The 20,513-nt window shown below is 39.2% G+C and overlaps 1 protein-coding gene across 1 annotated transcript in view; it reads right to left on the reverse strand.

Moving 5' to 3' along the window:
• The window catches only part of STN1 (STN1 subunit of CST complex), a 38,647-nt gene that overhangs the window by 15,993 nt on the left and 2,141 nt on the right, over nucleotides 1-20,513 (reverse strand). Inside the window, exons 2-4 of the mRNA XM_030951189.1 lie at nucleotides 9,328-9,461; nucleotides 4,715-4,810; nucleotides 622-693 (exon numbers count right to left, since the gene is read on the reverse strand). Of these exons, the coding sequence (XP_030807049.1) occupies nucleotides 622-693; nucleotides 4,715-4,810; nucleotides 9,328-9,454 (295 nt within the window). The 5' untranslated portion in view covers nucleotides 9,455-9,461. The remainder of the gene's footprint in view (nucleotides 1-621; nucleotides 694-4,714; nucleotides 4,811-9,327; nucleotides 9,462-20,513) is intronic.

A 20,513-nucleotide genomic window follows, 5' to 3' on the forward strand; every position in this document is an offset into this window, starting at 1 on the left:
TTCTGTACTTTGATCTAAAAGAAACAGTGGAAGAAAAAGCAAAGAGACAGCTAGACACTAGTGAGTTGTTCTGTTACTGAGTGCAATAATACATTAATTTCAAATGCATAATTACTGCACATTTAGGACTTGCCCAAATTGTTAAAGACTTCTGGCATCCTCCCACTGTGTTTGAAGCTACTTTCAAGTTCATTGCTGACAGTGTCTGTATGAGCAAGAGTATATGAATACAAACAAAGCAAGGATAAATCCTGAAACCATAATCACAAGGGCAGGTCAATGGACTGACTTTGGAAACAGAAGTTGTGGCACATTTCCAGCCTAGTTCCTTACTAGATGAAGTCACAGAAAGAGCCTTAACAGGCAAATTCTCTGAACAATGTCACAGCATAGAAATGAAATATCATATTACTCAAATAAGGAAAAGGCAGGGACAGGACATAATGTAATGGTTTTATTGGCATCACCCTTGAACAAAACACAAAAACTAATAGAAAATTCCCAAAATGGCCCAGGCTGTATTTGCTCTTCTGTAAGTTTGATCACTTACTAAATTATTTAAGACAGACATAAATTTAAAAAAAAACAGTCAAAAGAGGACTTATTTATTTGATAATTTACCTGATAAAGTTGTTTCTGCTACCATGGGATTTTTCCAGCAGACACAATTTATAACTCCAGTACTATCATCCACTGCAAAAAAAAATTGCAAGCATTACAGACTAGGAAAGCAGGCAGTCATGTTCCAAGAAGTGAAGATACATAAATATGTAAAGAGATAACTGCCAAGGACATCTCATTCCAACTGCTTTGGAAGGTAAAGTCCAAACTCTACTTGCATATCTGAAATAATTTCCACAGTTGTTTCAGCCATGGAAGTAGCTCAGCACCAGATGTGCTTATGTGCATAGTCAGCAAAGTAACAGGTATATTCTCAAAGAAAGATCATACACTAATTTAAATTATGAGGCTTCAGTACATATATTGGATACTAAGGAATTTCGATCTTGTTGACATGGTCAGGAGAAGAATCAGTTTTGAAGGCTGAAGTCAGACAAACTGAAAAAGGAAGCCAGGCACAAACTACAGAAACATTACTGTTACAGTGATGAAACAGCACTTCAACATTTGGGGATACAACCATGTGAATAAACCAGGAGTGCAGCTACCTGCAGCTGCGTTGGTTTCCATGCCAATATCATGCTCAAAGTCCGTTGGTCTTTCCAATACAAGATGATGTCCAGGGAGCAGAAAGGCAGCTCCCCTAGGCAGGAAGGACAGAAGACATGCATGCTTGTGGTTCTGCTCTAAGCCAGGAATTCCCAACTTAGTGTAGGTGCTGGTGGCATGCATGCCACTTCCTCTGCTGAAAAGGCTCAACATCTTCTCCTGAGCACGGAGCTGTTCTTCCTGTTCTGCCAGTGACCAATGGAAATCAGTTTGATGATTTCTGCTCCAGGCACTGCATTGTCGGTGACAGCAGGAAAAGACAAAACTCAAAGGATACTAAAATCTCTCTGAAGAATCAATTTTCTATTGATCAAGGGACTGTATATAAATGGCTTGTACAATAAACACTCTAAATAGAAAGACACTAAATGTCTGTCAAGGTTCATCCAGCGAATGCACTTTGCTTCTTGAATGTAACGACTTCAAGATTGAGATTCCACTCCTCACAAATGGAAACCTGCAATTTTCTTCTGCTCCTTAAAGCAGGTCCATGACTAAAAAAGTAACAGCAATGTTTACTATGAAGGTGCTGATTGATACCTGCAGTCATTTCCTCTGGGAACCATAGCATCAAAGCAAAATGCCTTTGCATTGTCTCACATGTTTTAAAACAATCTCCCTGTTTGGGGGTCTAATTTCAAATTATTGTTTTGCCTTCCAGTTTCCAAGCAGTTTAGCTGCACATTCCTATTAGCAAACTTACGGCACTTATAAGATGCAGGCAATTCCAAATTCCATCACAAAAGTATGCTCCTCTCTGCTCTCTCTGTTTTGAGCTGCTGTGTCTGCAACTATTTCAGCAGCTTTAATTTTGTACCAGAGCACAGATAACAATCTGCTGGTAGGATTTCCTCTCCTTGGTACAGACAGACAGCAACTATTTTAGTAGGAGGCAGAACCCCCATAAGCCATGTCCAAGCCACGTGTGCAAGCCAGCAATGGCAACAAGAAGCAGGGCAGATTACATTTCACTCTTGCATTCCCACAGTTTGTAGATGTTCCAGCTTGCACCAACCAAGACAGACAGGCTTCCTAAGAAGGGCTTGGAAACAAACCAAGACTGAAGGATTAGGAGGCCAGACTGCTTCTCCTCAATCTAACAGCTGAAAACAGAGCTCTGGAGAGACTGACCTGTACTTGACCACAGAAGGAATCTGGTAGCAGAGTACGGTTCTGAAACAAAGTTTTGCAATTTCATAGATGAAAGCTTTGAGCAAAAAGACAAGCAACTCTTGCAATTGTATTCTAATTAGACAATCTATTTTAAATGCACAAGGGGTCTACAAACTCTTGAAAACTTCCTGTGCTCCCTGTGCCGCCCTTCCTCATCTCTTTGGGTTTAAAGTTTTGTTTATTTGGGTTTTTTGTGGGTTTACTTTTGTTTGTTGGGGTTTTTTTTCGTGGTTTTTGTTTGTTTGGCTTTGGTTTCTTTGATTTCTTTGATTCTTGCTTAATTATTTGAAGGGTAGCTCAGAGCTACCTGCTAAATGAGATAATTGTCCAAATTTTTATTTCTTTATGACAAAAGGGTATGGCTCTTGTCAGGCCTGCATGGACCTACTGAGATGCTGGTGAATTTTTTTTTATTAAGTCAACTGCCTTTCAGCCTTTCAAGTCAGTTTTGGAGTACAAAGAAAACCACATGTGATGTTTGGTTTCATTAAAAAGGAAAGGGGACAAAAGAGCTCAGAGAGGTGCATTAGGTAAAGTATGAGTTTGATCAAAGCTATGTTTTAATTAGATATAATTCTCCTAATTTATCATAATAATAGCAAGAAACAATCAAATCAAAGTGTCAAAATCAGATATTACACAGCATGCAATTTTTATTTTGTAAGCCAGGAAAGAGTAAATTAACTCTTTTTTACAATTATAATTTTGTCATCAGTTCTGGCTCTAGAGTTTTCAGCAGAGGACCTAAGATTCTGTAAAGTGAGTGATGTGTATTCTGACACAGACAAATAGGAAGTGAGGGGGGAGGATCAAGGCAGGGACACAAAGACATTTCAGTTCCCTATCAGAGGGAAAGTACAAAGGGGGAATTGCTTTGTAAGTCACTTTTACAGCCGATGGAAAGTGAGCAAGTCCTGAGCAGTGTGTGGCACTCCAACTGATGCAAGCCCTGTGACTCACCAGTCTGTTGAACTGAGAGATGCAAGAAGTTACAAGCAGGAAACTGTCTAAGAAGTTACAGTTTTGTGCTGGCAGAGTCGGCTTGCCTGAAAGGGAGGGCAGGCTGGGGAGGGGCACCCTGGCAGGTAGCCTGAAAACTCAAACCAGGAACTGCTGGAACAAAGAGTGGAGTTGGATGTCAAAGACAGCAGGAAGCCAGGCTTACTGTGAGCTGCACTTGAAGGTCGACTGATCCAAGGCCTTAATTCCACTACTCTGCAGTTTCTTTTTATTTCTATTCCTCTACTTTCTGCTCCAGTCAAACATTTTCCACAGGTGTAGTTGTTAAACTGATGCTGAGAGCAACATGGAAAACCCTTACCCATAGAATTGACTTTGTCTTGGTCATTTTGATTCTGTCTTCCTCTGTTCTCATGAAGAGATAAATGCATTTGCAGCCAATGCCACCCTGCAGCAGTTTGATGCTGGGGTACCTGGTTAATTCATCAGCTGTATCTTCACAGTACTCCCAAGGGTCAGGGAACTGCAATCTTACAAGCAAGGGAATTGGGAAGGAGAGGTACTCTGTTACTCACCTTCACCAAGTGAAAACCCATGGCAGAGGAAGACACTGGCCATAAGGGCTTCAACAGGATCTGTGCATTTGGCTCCCCCTTCCTACCGTGAGGTGACCTCCCCCCACCTTTTGAAACTTGCCACATCACCACTGCTCTACTCTGCTTTTTCTCCAGATGTAAAAGACAGCTGAACAAAATGACAATCAGGTGTTTCCATGTTAATAAAACTGAATACTGGGAAAAGCAATACAGAGGAGACAACTCCCAGCTGGTGTTGGCAAGAACTGGTGCTATGATGCTTGAGTTCGTTTGTTAAGACTCTTGGGCATCTAAACATAAACAAACTCCTGACTGCTATTAGAAGTTGGCTCCAAGATATGACAAGACCTACAAAAAGTCAGAAAGGATTTCTAAGGTTCAAATATGGAAGAAGCGATTTCCCATTTGTGGGCACTGTTAAATACGTTTGCATCTGACCAAAGGTACTGCAAATAGGAGAGGAAGGTGGCAGAGTCCGGTGACAAAGCCATACCCAAAGTTAAGATTTGCTACATGACCCCACATGAATCAATCACTCTGTGTTAACAACTTAATTCTCTATTTTTGAAGTGGAGATAAACAGTAGCTTCCCTACATTTGCCAGGTAATCTCAGCTGTAGATATACACTATATTAGGATAAGAGCACATTTGTTTCAAGAATACACAATGACCACATAGGGAGACCTTTCAGTTCTAACAGTAACTAAGATAAAAGGCTGATAAGTGCAAGAAGAAAGAGAGACATTTTCCTTACCTCCATAATTATAAAAGGCATCTCGCTCCTTCTTCTGAACCACTGTCCCAACAACATCCACCTGTCTTATTGGATGTCCATTATAAAAGAATATACCTAGACACAAAACATGCTTGATTAGTGTAACGATCTCTTTCAACACCCTACACTACATTTGTCAATTAAAAAACCATACTTTCTTACATATTTAATAAATCTTAAATTATACAGCACCTACACAGGAAAAATCCCCTGTATCACGGAAGACTAGGGACACAAAGAGGAGAAAGTATCAGCTGTACTTAGGATGCCAAAGGCTTGCTTTTGTAGAGTGTCGGAATCTTATTAACCTCTCGTTTTCCTGCACATTTGGATCTGAAAAACAGTTTGTTTGCTGCAAGCATTAGGAGATTTTTCTTTGTTTGTTTTGTTGTTTCATATGGGTTTTTGTTTTGCTTTGCTTTGTTGTTTGGTTTGGGTTTTTTTAATATCTTCATAAGGCTTCAGAATAAATAATAGAACACAAAGGAAGCAGTTTGAGCTTCTCACATTGCAGCTGTTCCTGATTAAGGCAGAGCCTCCGAAAGGAAAACTAACATAATTCTGTCTTTCATTTCTAGAGGAAAAGGAGCTGTGGGGGCAGGGGGAGAGCAACAGCCCTCTCAGACTGCAGAGTACACTACTGCAGTCATTGTGGACTGCATCCTGAACTTCAGTTTCTGAAAACACACATTCTAAAAACATCCCTTCAAAGCTATTTTTGTACATCTATAAAGATAACTTAACACTTAGAAACATGCCCAGGAAACAGTGAGAAATCACAGCCCAGTGGACTCTGAGAGCACTGAGGTTTCCTTGCTCTGCAATCCCTTTCAAGAGAGTGACAAATGTTGTTAACAAACACTAATGTAAACATCATACACTGAGGGTTCACAGTCCAACAGCAGGAGGAAAATAGGGCAATAAGCTCCAAATATACCCTGAGCTGGCTAGTTTTCAGTGAATGTGTTTTCTTCAGTTTTCAAATACTGCTGCTTTACTGAAATAAGCCATCTGGGATGTTCAATAACTGTCTTCTGAAAAGTAGATAACTTGAGGGACTCAGAAGGGAACATTTGGCTCTGTACACCGTGGCAAGTGTTATTCTTACAAAGGGAAACACAGCAGCAAGGGAGTCAGAAAAATGTTCTGTATTAAAAAAACCCTAAATCCAAAATCCAAAAATAACTTGTCCTACATAGCTAGCAGCCTTAAATGAGCCCGGAATTAACTTTCTTCACAAAAGACAGAGAGAAAACACAAAGTTTCAGAAGAAATCAGAGGTGATCAGCCAAGCAGCTCATAAGCAGAAATTCTACTCATGAAAATCCACGGCAGTGTTTTGAGGCTGCAGCTATGGCTATCATCTCAGATCTGGCTACACTGATCTGCAGTCACTGGTCAGGTCTGGCATAGAGAATGTTTAGCAGGTCTGTCCACTTGTCTCCCATTTCATTTACGAGGGCACAAATAAACACTGCTACAGAAACCCCCAGTGGAGATGCTCCCAGTGTATGTAGTCATTCACTGAATCTTACAACATCTCTGTAAAAGGTCTGGGCTAGTTTCTGGTCTAGAGCAAGACTGCGGAGCAGAGACTCCAAGCTCCTGATTATGCAAACAAATAACATGTTATTATGTTTGCTTCCAAGTAAGCTGAGTTTTGGCAGATGACAGAGACCAAATAAAACTGGTTCTCTCCGTCCCCATAAATTCACCTACAACTCCACCCTTACTCTCAGAGAAACTACCTGAACTAATTTGAAGAACGAAATTATATTTAACCTATTAGAAGTTGTTGCACTTGATGACTTCAAGGTGTAAATTACTCCTCCTTCCAGTTTATTTGTTCAAATTAAGTCCATATTGGTAGCAATAAATATATACTAAACATTTGAAGCTGTGGACAAACACATTCAGTGAGGTTCCTAATACCCCAGTAATCAACACACAGAGCAAAATGCCATTACCACAACAGCCACAGCACTGCTACAGGGGGCTATAGATACAGAGATCTCTAGGGCAAGTGCTGGTCATGTCTGTACCAGCATTACTGTGCTGTTTGCCATTCCTTTAATTATTATTACCTCCTTTTATGCTATTTGTAACTTCCCTTCCTTGTTGATAAGCTGTCACAAAGCAGTGGTGCATGATAACTCTGAGAAAAGCTCATTTCCATGATGTGATTATGTGTTACAACTGAGTTTGACACCCACTCTCATTGCAAGGCTGCTAAGACAACACAATTGCTGTTTTTATCTGGGAGGTTTTCCAACCTTCTTGTCACCATTTATAGCAGCAGAGTAATTGGCCAGGTTTACTGCTTCCTTCTGTGTTGTTTTAAAGGATTAGTCACTGCGGCATCAAATCCTAATGCTTAAAAGTGGAAAGAAAAAACTCATTAGGTCATTCAGTCCATTTCCTCAGGGCCAATACAAGACCATTTTGTACAGTAAATTCCTGGCAATCTGTACAGTCAATATAAACAATCCCAGTGAAGGGCATCCCACCTTTTTCCTGGGAAGGCTGTGCCATGGTCTAACAGATGTCATTCTAGGGATGTTTTTCCTGACATTCAGACTGTGTTTCTTTCCATTCTTCCTAGTTACAACTTTTTGTTTTGCACTCATTCATTCTTAATTACCATTACTTAATGACTGATTTATAGCCAACCATATACTTAGCTTCAGCTGGTCTTTAAAAGCCCATTAAAGGCAGGAAGCATTGACAACAAACACCTACATTCTTCCTTCCTCAAAAGGTATTAATTTTAGTGGTTTTGTTGTGCTATCATTTGTTGCCAACAAATAAGATACACTGGAAAATGTCTGGTTTGGTGTATATACAGCACCAGGAGAATGAACAAAATTCAGGATGTTGGTTCTAGAAAATTTCTTTTTATTTGAAGTTTGATTTAGAAAATGATGCAGGATTGCAAGCAAGCAGAGTGCAGAGAGCCGGATGCACAGGAAGGGGAAGCTCAAATGTACCAAGTGTAAAGGCTGATACCTTGGCATGACAGATACCACCTCCTTAGGATCATAGGAAAAAAACAAATGCAATAACAAAACTGAAAAAGTTCCTGAAGCAGAAGCCAACTCAGTTAAGTAAAAGAACAGGAAGAGAAGTAAGAAGGGAAATTCAGGTATTTTGGAGGCAAAAAAAAGAGAAGGACTGTACTTTCTAGGACTATCATTCCTACTATCATTAAATCTTGGTGTTTATAAGGTTATTTATTCTGAATACATTTTCACATGTGTATGTACTAATGTTCAAGTCCAAACTACAATCCAATTCTGCTGGCATTGAATGATGTTGTATTTTGTTTGAAAACAATTAAAATACCTGTAACTGATGAAGAACAGTTTTTACCAGATGCATTTCCCACACCAGTACCACTAGAAGACATTTATAAGATAGTTTAAAAAGGCCTCTAAAAAAAACTTGCTGTAGGACAAACATCAACAACACTCTGTAGCCTAATTATTGCAAGGGATTTAAGACAAAATCTCTCACCATGTTAATTAACCAAGATAGATAGACTGGTATTTGTGGTTTGTGAAGTCCTTATGTACATAAAAATGGCTGCAAAAAGAGAAGAAAACCCCGCCAGTCCTTCATTTCTCCCAAAATAGCATTGCTGCTATCCTTGCTGTTAAAGAAAACTGAAGAATAAGAAAACCTACAAAGCAAAGCATATTCCAAGAGCCAAACAGGGGTACTTAGACCCCATGGACAGAAAAAAAATAGAAACAAAATACCACAAACAAAACATCAAAACCAAACCAAAGACATACACTCTGCTTAGGGCTTACTGCTTTTCCTCATTATTTCTAAGTTCTCTGGGTCCCTCCCTGATAATCTTGCACCATGTCAGGCTTCAGTTGGGAGTAATGAACCCTTCCCCAGCAGAAGACACTGCAGTCTATTTAAAGCCTGTGTAGTGAAAACAGCAATTCAAGGTCAGAGCTGTGTTGCTTCAGCCAAAGCTCACATGTGGGTGACACTGCAGAGCAGCCGGACACACTGCAAAGCAGACTTGTGGGGCAAGGTCCAGCATGGAGGCCAGAATTTACAATAAGCTTGCTCCAATGTATGAAGAATGTCATATATCTATCATATCTAGAAACTAAGGAAACAAAACCTCAAAACTTGTATCTGTCTTAAAATGTATTAATATCCATAGGAAAAAGCAAAATCACACATCCAGCAATGTCATCAACTGTCAAAATTTTGCAAAAAATGTAGAGACAGCAGAGAGATAACAATACATATGGCCAGAAAGGACAAGCATGTTTTAGAATTAACTTTTTCAGAATATAACTAACACCACCACACAGAGGAAACAAAACATTACCTTAATGTAAAAAAGGTACTGGAGAAAAAGAAAAACCATTTTAACAAATATATTTTTTTTTTCACAAACAACCTGTTGTTCTTAGAGCTGCTAAAAGAAACTAACATCACTTAGCTTAAGGCTATGGAGAACTACTTTACTGATGTTTGTGAAGTATTTTTCAATCCCTTCATAAAAAGCACAACATAAATCAATTATAATACTGTGTGCATCATAATCAGCACCTATAAATACATACCTGGCACCTGTATAGATTCTCTCATTTCTGTAATATCTTTAATATAGAGTCTTGCAAATGCAGAAAATACAGGATCAATACCCCAGTGCAGAGAAGGCATCTCTTCTTCATCCTTCTCAGACTGCATCCAAAACCTGTGAACACAGAAGGACCTGAAATTGTTTTCTACAAAGGTGAAGAGCCTCATTGTTCACATTCATTGTTTTTCACATAAATGAAAAAGCAGCTCATGAGTATATACACAACAACACAGCAGAGCTGAGGATGACACTGGAGTTTATCTAATAAAATGTTATATTTACCTATCAATATTTCATGTGCTGCCACATGAAATATTCAAAGTATCAATACTCATTACTTGTTTGAAGTACTGAGAATCCAGCAACAGCATTCCCCCCAGTAACTTCAAATGAAATAGAATTTCAGAGACTTTTCCTCTCCAAATCCATAAACAGAGAACTAAAGTCAACATTTGTTTAAAAGAGCAGGATTGTGGGATCCTAGGTGGTTACTTTCTCTACAGATGATTATAATTTCCCCATCATTCTCCTTCCCTCCCCTAACACACTCATTGTTTGTGCTGTGCTTTATCATGGAGTTGAGGGAGGATGACTTTATTCAAAACAAAAACAGCCATCCCTTTGTTTTGGGCATGAAGTCTCCACTAACTTTGAAATTGTTACTTTTCCCTTTTACCGTTTCAGATTTTACAGCTTATGCCTGCCATCTTATGCCATTACAGATCCAATTCTCTGCTTGTCACAGTGTTGATATCAAAAACCCCAGCACTCAATTCAGGAAGATCCTCATAAAGATTTGGAAGCTGAAAATACTTTCTATCAGCTTCTCCTGTATGGACAGGTACATTGTTCCCATAAGGCTTTCCAGGTCACCTTCCTTTTACTAGTAAAAGTTAAAAAAAAAGTCAATGTTATTTATCCTTCCTTGGACTGGTCATTTCTTAGGTGAGATGTTGAAAATATTTGATTTAGTCAGTTCCAGCAGTAACTTCACTACTGAGTAACAAACTGAAGTAGTTTTGATTACACCTGGATTCATGTCTTGCTCCCCACTACAGACAGCTCTTCCCAGCCTTTCCTTCTTGCACCTGCAAGTTGTACTCCAAAAGTCAGACCATTCCTTTCTCACTCAAGTCTCCCCATGAAGCACCCTTTTTCTACTGCTGAATTGAGACACTGCTCAATAGAAATTTAGAAATTAAGCTGTTAAGTGTATGATTTTAACACAAGCTGCTATTCCTCCATATGGCAGTTCTTTGGATACTTGCTACAGTCAATGTCAAATTTAGACCATCAACTTTCTCAAAGGAACAAATGGTTTGAACCTGTATTTTACTTGGCATACTCATTTTCTTAACAAAATTAGTTTCCCCATCTCTTTTTGCTTGTAGTCTCTAGTACAAAGTTACATTCCTTTCTGCTTCATGCCCCCCAATTTACTCTGCATGGTTACAAAGCCTGTCACAGCTCAGCACCTGTTCTTCCTTCTAGACAGACAGCAGACTGAGATAACCAGCCAAAAAGAGACAATCAGGTAACAAGTCTGTCTAACCTGTTTTATTTTGGGTAAACAGACACTCCTTGGGGTAAAAAGCAGAAGTCACCCCTGCACATGTGTGCATCTGAGGGGAAATCAATGAAGCAGCTCCACTGAAGATTAAAAATATCTGTATTTTGGCATTTTATAGCCACTTGTCAAGCTTGAAATGCCCAAATGTTAATATATCAAGTTCAAGCACAATTTAAGCCTAAATGAAGAGCATCTCCCTAAAATTTTTTACTGCTTTCCTGTTCTGAAGGGAGAAGATTTCTGCAGCAAAAGCTCTTTCCATCTCAAAATGACTGGGAGTTAAATCTCAAATTCTGGAGCTTCCTTCTCACTCCCAGGCCTTGTTACAGCTCCTCACTGGAGATATTTACACCCATCATATATCTTTATGTAGAGATCACTGTTTGGTTCAAGCCTGCTACAGACACACAACGCTTTATCTTACAGATCTGGCAAAGATTCCTTGACAAAAACTAAACTGTGCCCCCCAGCACTATGAAGGTATCACAGGATTCCCTGAAGTCCACAGGACAAATTTGCTGAAGTCCTAAGTTACAGACATTCCATCCACACCAGGCTGGGGCAGTGAAACTGTACCTCAGCCACCACCCACTCACTGTCAGCAATGTCTGTCAGGCACACCAGGGCATCCTGCACAGCAGCCAGTCTTCCCTGGCCTCTTCACAGTCCCAAGAGCCCTCCCAACCCCTGACACCACCCAAAACCAAGCCTATTTTCTTCCTTCCCTCCCAGTGCTCAGCTTGGTAGCTACATTTGAACAGTGGCCTATTTGAAGCCAAAAGCTTGTGGTCAGTTGGAAAGAAATGATGTTTAGTGCCTCCTGGATGTACAACACTGCTAGTATCAGTCCATTCTTCTCAGCAGTTGTCTGTTTGCTCCTAAACCAAAGCAAGATGTAAACTATTTCCAAAGTGAGTTTCCAAGCTCATTTCAGGCAGATTAAAAGTATTAAAAACCATAATTCCTATAAGGCTGACAAAACTCTTCCAATCATTTATCTTTTGATATATAATAGTATCTTCCCGTAACTTTTTCCTAAATTGGCACAGGAAGCCTCTCCATCCCGGGGTAAATTAATGAGTCATCCTGGCAAAAGTGGAACTTTCCATTATGCTACAAGTGTTTGCAGCTCTTAACTGGTACCATTGGTGATATGCTATCAGCAAGGAAGATAAGAGCTGCCCTGTACAATGAAGAGCCAAGGGGCAAATAGGGGCATTGTGGAGATGCACAATGTTAAAATCAATGAAGACCCAGACAGCAAACAATAGACAATTCTGAACAGATACTATCTAATTAATGTTTAAGGATTAAACTGGCTTTTGCTGGGAGATGGTGACCAGGCTTAGCAATATAAACAACACAGAGTCCTAGCAAAAGGTCATTCCTTTCTGCATTTTGTTTTAAGTGCAGTGTAATGATTTCAGGGTTGCTGTAGTACAAGGAATTCAATCATGTTACAGGAGAAAAAAAAGCAACAGAAGCATCTAGCCCACAAGTTAATTAGACAGAAGATACCAGTATTCTATTTTTAACTCCAGAAAAAGGCTATGAAGGCATAATCAAAACCAAAAGAAGAATTAAGTTCTTCTTGGGAAAACAACTCTGTTTGAAGGGCAGAAATCTAAAGTTTACATTGTAGGTATCTAGATACAAATAAACAAGAAGCCTCAGTTTGAGATTATTCTAACATATTAAGATTGGGCTGTCTCCTTGACCCACTGCTATCAATGTTAGCTTTCCTGACTCTACTGAGAAGTCAACCAAGTCCATAACCCCAGAGCTACCTTGTGAGCTCAGCAAGGTATTATCCTAGAAGGGAAAGCAAGGAAAATTGGCACCCTTCCCAACCATGCCACCCTCCAAACCCATTTTCTTTCTTCCCTTCTAAGCCACCTACTGGGTAGTTTTGTCTCAAGAGCTTCCTATTTAACATCCTATTGATTTACTCAAGGAATCAGCCCTGGCCAATTAATTTCTTGGCTCATATTCTTGTGCCCACCATGTACCTTTTCCAAAAAAGGTAAACAGTCTTCTTCCAATCCCAGTGCAATTGAAACCTCAAAGAAGAGTATCTGTTTTCATGTTTCTCGTTGCCTTTTCTCCAAATTTGATTAACAACCAAAGCTCTTAGAGAAAATTGCCTTAGCTTGAGATTAATAATTTTAAGCCAAGAAAATGTGTCTTGCCAGTGGCTGTCTGCAAGTGCTGTGCAAGTGCTGGTACACTGCTGCAAAAACTCTTTCTCAAGTTAGCTGTGAAACAGAAACAGAGAATTTATGCACTAATACAGCAACTTAAACATCCTACCAGGCTTTCACTCTTCTCCAAAGGCTGCCACTACCATGCTAGCACTGACAATTTACACTGGAAACAGCTCCTAAACTGCTGGAGTTGCCAACCCAGTGCATTAAAACAACTTAAAGTCATCCCTGGTTTTCTTGAATAAACTAGGCCAGAAACTGTGGCTGTCAAAAACTGCTCCATAGGTCAGCCATTCCCGCCACAGACAAAGCAACTTGTGGAAAGAGGAGCAGAGTCAACAGCTGGGTTTTGTAACACCCTCTGTCATCTGAATTGAAATCATCTGTGTCTGAGTCAACACCCTATGTGACAAATGACTATTATTCAACTCTTCATGATCAGCAGAGGCTATTCCAGCATGGTACAGTCAAACCCACCACTTTTTAGGAAATGTTTTTAATTACCTACAGCCACATACAATATTTTAAATCAAAACCAAATAAACCCATTGTATTATTATACAAGTAAATCTTACTGAACTGGGAAGTAAAGCTTTTGGTTACAGTTAATATGGAACAAAGATTCTAGACATGAAACTCACCCATAGGTTTTTAAAAAATACATAGTTAAAAGAAAGTATCCAACACCAGTAACAAGATGAACACCATCTCTGAGACCAAAACACGTTACTGAAAGGCAAAAAAAAGGCTCCTGGAAAACAGCTGTTGGAAAACTACCAAACAGTAAGGTAAGGTCAGTTTGGATCCACCTCCTACCCGGTTATTCTGTTACAAATCAAGATGGGGCAAGCACGTTCAGTCTTTCATAGTAAGCCACTTTGTGCTTCTGTCATGTTAAATCCTGTCAGTTTTGCTGCTACATGCTGCGTGTCTTGTAGTTCTTACATATAAGTACAATTCCAATTTAAAGACATAGTTTCAAAACAAAATTAAGAAATCTAGAACTCCTCTGAACTTCCAGAAGTTTAGCACTTCCTGCAATGTTACTTTTACAAGGGTTTAACATTTGTCTAAGCTCTTCAGATAACAATTTACCAAAAGGAAGGATTATAAATTTTTTTCTTAAAGATACTCTTTGAAATTTTAAACATTGTATGTGTTTTACTTACATTAGTTTTTATTACAAGACAAGAGGCCCATCACTGCAACCTTTAGCCAGTGGGGAATCAAACAACCCAGAAAAGCATTGCCCACAATGCCCATAAGGCAGGATATAGGTAGGGGCAAAAAAGCTGTTTTATCAATAAACTGACATGGCTGTAGTATAAGAGTCTTCCAGGGGAGTTAATGCCTCCATGTCATAACTTGTAACATGTTTCCCTCCTTCTGGATTTACCTTCCACAGCACTGCCTGGAAAACCTTCTGGACAGGTGCATGTGGCTGCAGGAGATCAAACAAACTGGCTCTTCCAACATCCACAGTCTTGCAAGGAAGGGGGACAAAGCTTACAGTCCTAGATTGCCTCCTTATCACATTGAAACTTGTTTTATATGCAAGCTAAACCTTGAAACAAGGTTTTGGCACTCAATTTTCCAAAAGCATGATTCTGAAAAAACTAACGGGGAAGTCTGTAACAAAATAAACAGTACAAGTAGCTCTTTCTGATCCTTGTCCCATGCATTAGATACAATTTCCCATGGATCCAGAAATCTGTGTGGGAGAACATGCACTGGAACAGCTTGCCCAGAAAGGATGTGGAGTCTCCTCAAAGGAGACATTCCAGAACTGCCTGGACAGAATCCTCACTAATGTGGTCTAGGGGGCCCTGCTTGCGCAAGAGGTTGGACCCCTCCAACCTTATCCATTCTGTGATTCTGTAATTTGCTGATACAGCACAAAGGAATTAACTAACAGAGAAAAGAGAATAAAAAGTTAGATTTCCTACTCTTTTTTAGCAGTGTAACATAGATTTAGTGTCACTTCCTGAATGAACATTTTCAAATTTCACAAATCTGCATAGAAGTGACAAGATTGGTTAATAGCTCACTGTGCCTGTGAACTCCACAAGTTTGACTCAATTTCTAGAGGCAAGCATTCCTGTCCATTTCCCTCCCTCCCCTTTAAACTGGTTTATGTATCTGGTCTAAATTAGAGCAGCTTCTGGAATAAGTCAGAATTAATATGAACATTCATATCACTACAAAACACTCCATTACAACCTGAGATTTCAAAATAATTAACCTATGATTTGGTTTTTGCCCATCTTTAAAAACTTGTTCAAAATCCCATTGAAAGGCACTAAATGAACAGAACATTTTTTAGATACTTGAAAGAAAATACCTCCCTGTGGCTGTAACTTCTTCCATGAATCACTGTCACAGTTAACATGATAAAGTCATCACCATTTCCGACTTCTTGGTATGTAAAGAAACCAACAGCCTTTTATAAACTAATTTAGTGTCTCCTTAATTGCATTTGAATTTGAACAGATATCATTTCCTACCTCATGCTCTGAAAGGAAGTCACTCCTGTATAATCTATCCAGAAAAATATATTAGTGCTCAGTCAGAAGCCACAGGAATGATTTTTCATGCAAGTAATTTTATTTCTTGCTACGATTCAGTCCATGCAATGTAATGGGCTTTTTCGGCTTAATCCATGAATATCACAGTGTGCTATAAAACATAATTTTGAGGATTAGCTATTAAAGATCCCTTCTGTCAAAAAATAAACATTTCAGGGCACTTGAGACAAAAAGTGCATCACATCACAATACCCTGTTCTGTCATAAGCAAGTGCTAGTGGCCAAAGTTTGCACAGACTATTGTTGGACACACAGTAGCTGCTGTTTGCCTTAACAATTGCCATATTATTGCAGCTCCACTCACTGCTGCTGTACCAAGATGAGATCCTACAAGAAACCAAATTCTACTTTACAACAGTCAACTATTTTTTTGCCTCATTTTCTAGATAAAAAGAGAAGAACATTGCACACACAGAAATTAGTACAAACATGGTTGTAATACAAAAATAACATTATGCAATGAAAATATTTTTTGGTTTTTTTCCAATAAAAAAATCTAGTATTTTAAAGTCTAGCTTTACATTAATAAACAGTGGGTATCTCACATTCTACGTTATTTCCCCTTTTTGCTAGTAGACATATCTGCAATATTATCCCACTGCAATGTTTCTTTTTAGGAGTTCACTAGGAAATCAACAGTCTTTAGTGTTATCTTTTTGTCAAATTTTCCTTTATTGTGCATGTAGGAAATGTTCCCTATTTGACAGGATGATATATTTTTAATAGTAATTGTAGAAGGCATAATAAACTTCCTGGTTATGCTTACAACATAACCAGGATTAGGTCTGATGGCTGACCAGCCAGCCATAATTAAAAAAAATTAATTTTCATATTACAGAACAAGTTATTTGGTCCCAAGATTCCAGAGCTGATCAGGATCACAAGAGAACACAAAGTCCATTCTGGAAAAAAAAGGCTCCTGGGAAACAGTGAAAGAAAATCAGGATTTACGGAAAGAAAAGCAGCAATACATGTGGGCTTTCTGTTCAGACATTTTTTTGTGCCAGTATTGACTGAGAGCAATACTGAGATGCAAAGCTATCTTTATCCCTTAATAAATTTCTAATCCTAGCTACTATGTGAACTAATGCAAATTTGAAAGCCACAAACAAAAAGAGCAAATCAGCTCGTGACTGCTACGCAAGAGGAAAAGGTCTAATTAGCATCTGGAGGAAAGGCAACCATGGTGCAGCATTTGCAAGACATGCTTTCATGTGATTTAGCTAAAGCTTCTAATAGCTATCAGATGGAGGGGGCTCCACAAGTTTGAAATAATTTGCTTTGTGTTCATGTACAGTTTTGATCAAATAAATCTCATTTCAAATGAAATATAACCTCAAATTATTAAAATGGTTAGAAGGAATACAGCACTATAGCTAAGAGTAGTAGTATTTTAAAGGATATTATTATTAAAAAAAAAAGTTTTCTAGATGGACTTTGTGTGTGGTTCTGTGAAAGATTGTTACAGTCATTACAACATGGAGAGAACTTTTATTAGACTAACTATTCTATGAAAAAATGCAACTATCCACCAGCGCAGCTCAGTAGTTTAATAGTAACCGAAAAATTCCTATAAAAGGAGCTTTTTGAGTAAAATACAAACCAAAAAGTGTGCAGCCTTCTTGAATAGCTTTATCATGAGGATCTGAAGTTCTTAATTGCATTAGTCAATTAATCAAAGAGAATCAGCTATGTAAGTTTCAAGTTGTTGACGCATTCCATTAAATCTGAGGTTTGCTTCTCACTCCCCTACAAAGACATATGACTATTTCTGAATATCAGTCTTGGAGAGGGTTTTCTTGCACATCAACTGGAAGCAATAAGAAAAAAACATTTTTTGCTATAGCTTCAATAAAGTCAACATGTTAAAATTTGAATGCTTTTGACATGCCATGTTTCCAAGAAATCTTCTTGCATCATTTGCTGAATTATCTGATCCTTATTCAAACTTTGATATTTATATTATTGTTTTTCCTCTGCCATTTAATTTCAGATAAAGTCTATTCAATAAAACATCCCAGGTTTACTTGGAAACATTCAGGTAATTTGGCAATTTCTATATTTGCTCTGTCATCATTCCCAGAAGTGTTGCTGACATCAAGAGAAATGAATTCCAAGAGTTCTCCTGGCAATGGTGTCTCCATAGGTAGGAAGAACTCCCATTATATCTTGCCAGGAAAACTCACCTCACACAGCCAAATACTGTGATAAAGATAAGTATCTAAAATGGGGAAGGTGAATTGCCCTGTGAAGACACATTTCCCCACTGACTGCTGAAAAAGTATGGCAAATTTAGATTAAACACACAGACTTTTCTGAAACCAAAATTAGATCAATCCTATTCCTAAACATTTTAATATTCAATGATTTTTTTACCGCAAACATCGAGCTATATCCTTATATGTTGAAGCTTCCAAATGTCACAAGTTTCTATGGCAATTCTTAGATTAACTGATCCTGCAGTAAGGCAGTAAAAAACCCCAAACCATATAATAAATAGTAGTATACCCAGGTTATTGATAGGAGCCAGAGTATTGATTCTGGCTAAGATATGGGCAAGCTCTTGAGTGTCCAACTTCTGGTATTATAATTTTTTCCTGTTTGTACTATTTATGACTGAACTATGAACTATTCCTGTTACTCATATCATATACACTCACAAAATACTGAGTACAAGACTAAGTCTCTTTTTGTTCTGCATAACAGAAAGAGAAGTCTCTCAGACACAACTCTATCAATGGCACATTTATTAGAAAGCCTGTATGTGCAAGCTGTATATGCAGCATGTACAGGACAACCAAGGGGTCAGGCCCAGCCAACATGGCTTTTGGGAAGGCAGGTCCTGCTTGATCTCCTGACCTCCTTTCATGACCAGATGATCCACCCAATGGATGAGGGGAAAGCTGTGGATGCTGTCCTATTGAAGACTTCAGAAAAGTGTTCAATCCTGTGTTCCACAGCATTCTCCTGGACAGGCTGGCAGCCCATGGCCTGGACAGGGGCTCTCTTTGCTGGCCACAAAACTGCCTGGAGGGTTGGGCCCAGAGCGTGGTGGTGAGCAGTGCCACCAGGGCTGTGCCCAGGGATCAGAGCTGGGAACAGCCCTGTCCAACATCTGTATCCATCATCTGCACGGGGCATCGAGGGCACTCTCACTGAGCTCACAAACAACACCAGGCTGGCAGGAGTGGTGACCTGCTGGAGCCAAGGGAGGCTCTGCAGGGGGATCTGGGCACCTTGGATCAATGAGCTGAGGCCAACGGTGTGAGGCTCAAGGAGGGGAAGTGCCAGGTCCTGCACTTGGTCACAACAGCCCCATGCAGGGCTACAGGCTGGGACAGAGTGGCTGAAAGTGGCCCAGAGGAAAAGGACCCAGGGGCACTGCTCAACAGCAGCTGATCATGAGCCAGGAGTTGCCCAGGTGGCCAAGAAGGCCAGTGGCATCCTGGCCTTTATCAGAAACAGTGTGACCACAGGACCAGAACAGTGATCATCCCCCTGCACTGGGGATCACTACAGCCATCTAGGAGGTACATTGGTGCTTAGACTGAAATGAGCCCAATACAGCACAAAGTGTTAACTTTGGGAACAGATCAGAGGAGAAAAGGCAGAGCTGATGAAAAAATGCCACCACACAACTAGAAAATATCAATAAAAACATGGGGTACATCGATTAAAGAAAACAGAAAGGACAGTGCTGAGTGCCAAAGGTGACAGACAGATTAAGACGGATGAAACAAGAATTACACTCCAGATTTAACCACAAACAAGCCACCTGTGACCTTACAGCAGTTCAGTGAGCTCAATCACCAGAAAGAATTTTGGAGATCAGTGAAAGCGTGGGTGGACAGAAAGTCAAGACAATATATAAATATAACATTAAATATTTTTAAAGAACTGAAAACAGAATATAGGACTGCAGCAAAAGGGCAATAAATCTTGTGAAGAACACATTTCAAATTAAATTTCTGAAGTGTTTACTTTCAATTAAGAGGAATTGGAACAGTTTAAAAGAAACAGCTTAAAGAGGGAGTTAGGAACAGTGGCAAGTGTAAGTGATCGAGTCAATGAGAAAAGATGGTGGTATTAAGCAGCAGGAAGTATAAAGGAGATTTCTAACTCACAAAGAGATGAAAAAGATTGTCATAAAGAGTTTAGAGCTATTTTAAGCCAGTATATTTGATGCACAATCAAGATAGCTCTTTAACATCTTCACTTTAACATCTTCCTCTGACATTTAAAGGAAGCAATGAATTTTCAAAAAGCATTGCTTTAAATTCCTAAAGGAAAAATTTTAATATAATTCACTTTTACCTTTTTATCCTTACCATCTGGAAACATTTACAGTTGCTAAGAACTCCTGCTATCAGGAAGAAAAAAAAAACACACACACAAAATCCAGGCTTCATACAGCCTCCTCCAAACCAGGAAGTCACAGCAAATTGGGAAGGATTTGCTACTAGCACTTAACCTTCACCTTGTGGAGTTTATTTTCAGGATCGAGTGACAAGCTGTAACTCCAGAGTGAAAGAATAAGGAAAAAAATGAGACAGAGTCATAGTTTTCCTTTTCATATATCCTGGTTTTATCTTGAATTACTTGTTCAAGAGTAAGAAAGAAGAAGTTAAAAGCAAAGCCTTATCACTAGATTAAGTGCTCCTTTCTCGTACCAGACTTTCATTTTATATTCTCAATGTTATATGAATGAAAATCTCTGTGGAAGAGGCAGACTGTGTTTACACAGGTCTAAAGCAGCACACATGCAGTACCTGCTAAGGTTCAGTCATTGGTAGGATGGCACCAAGCT

The sequence above is a fragment of the Camarhynchus parvulus genome, chromosome 6 (assembly GCF_901933205.1).
Source record: "Camarhynchus parvulus chromosome 6, STF_HiC, whole genome shotgun sequence".
Taxonomy (NCBI): domain Eukaryota; kingdom Metazoa; phylum Chordata; class Aves; order Passeriformes; family Thraupidae; genus Camarhynchus; species Camarhynchus parvulus.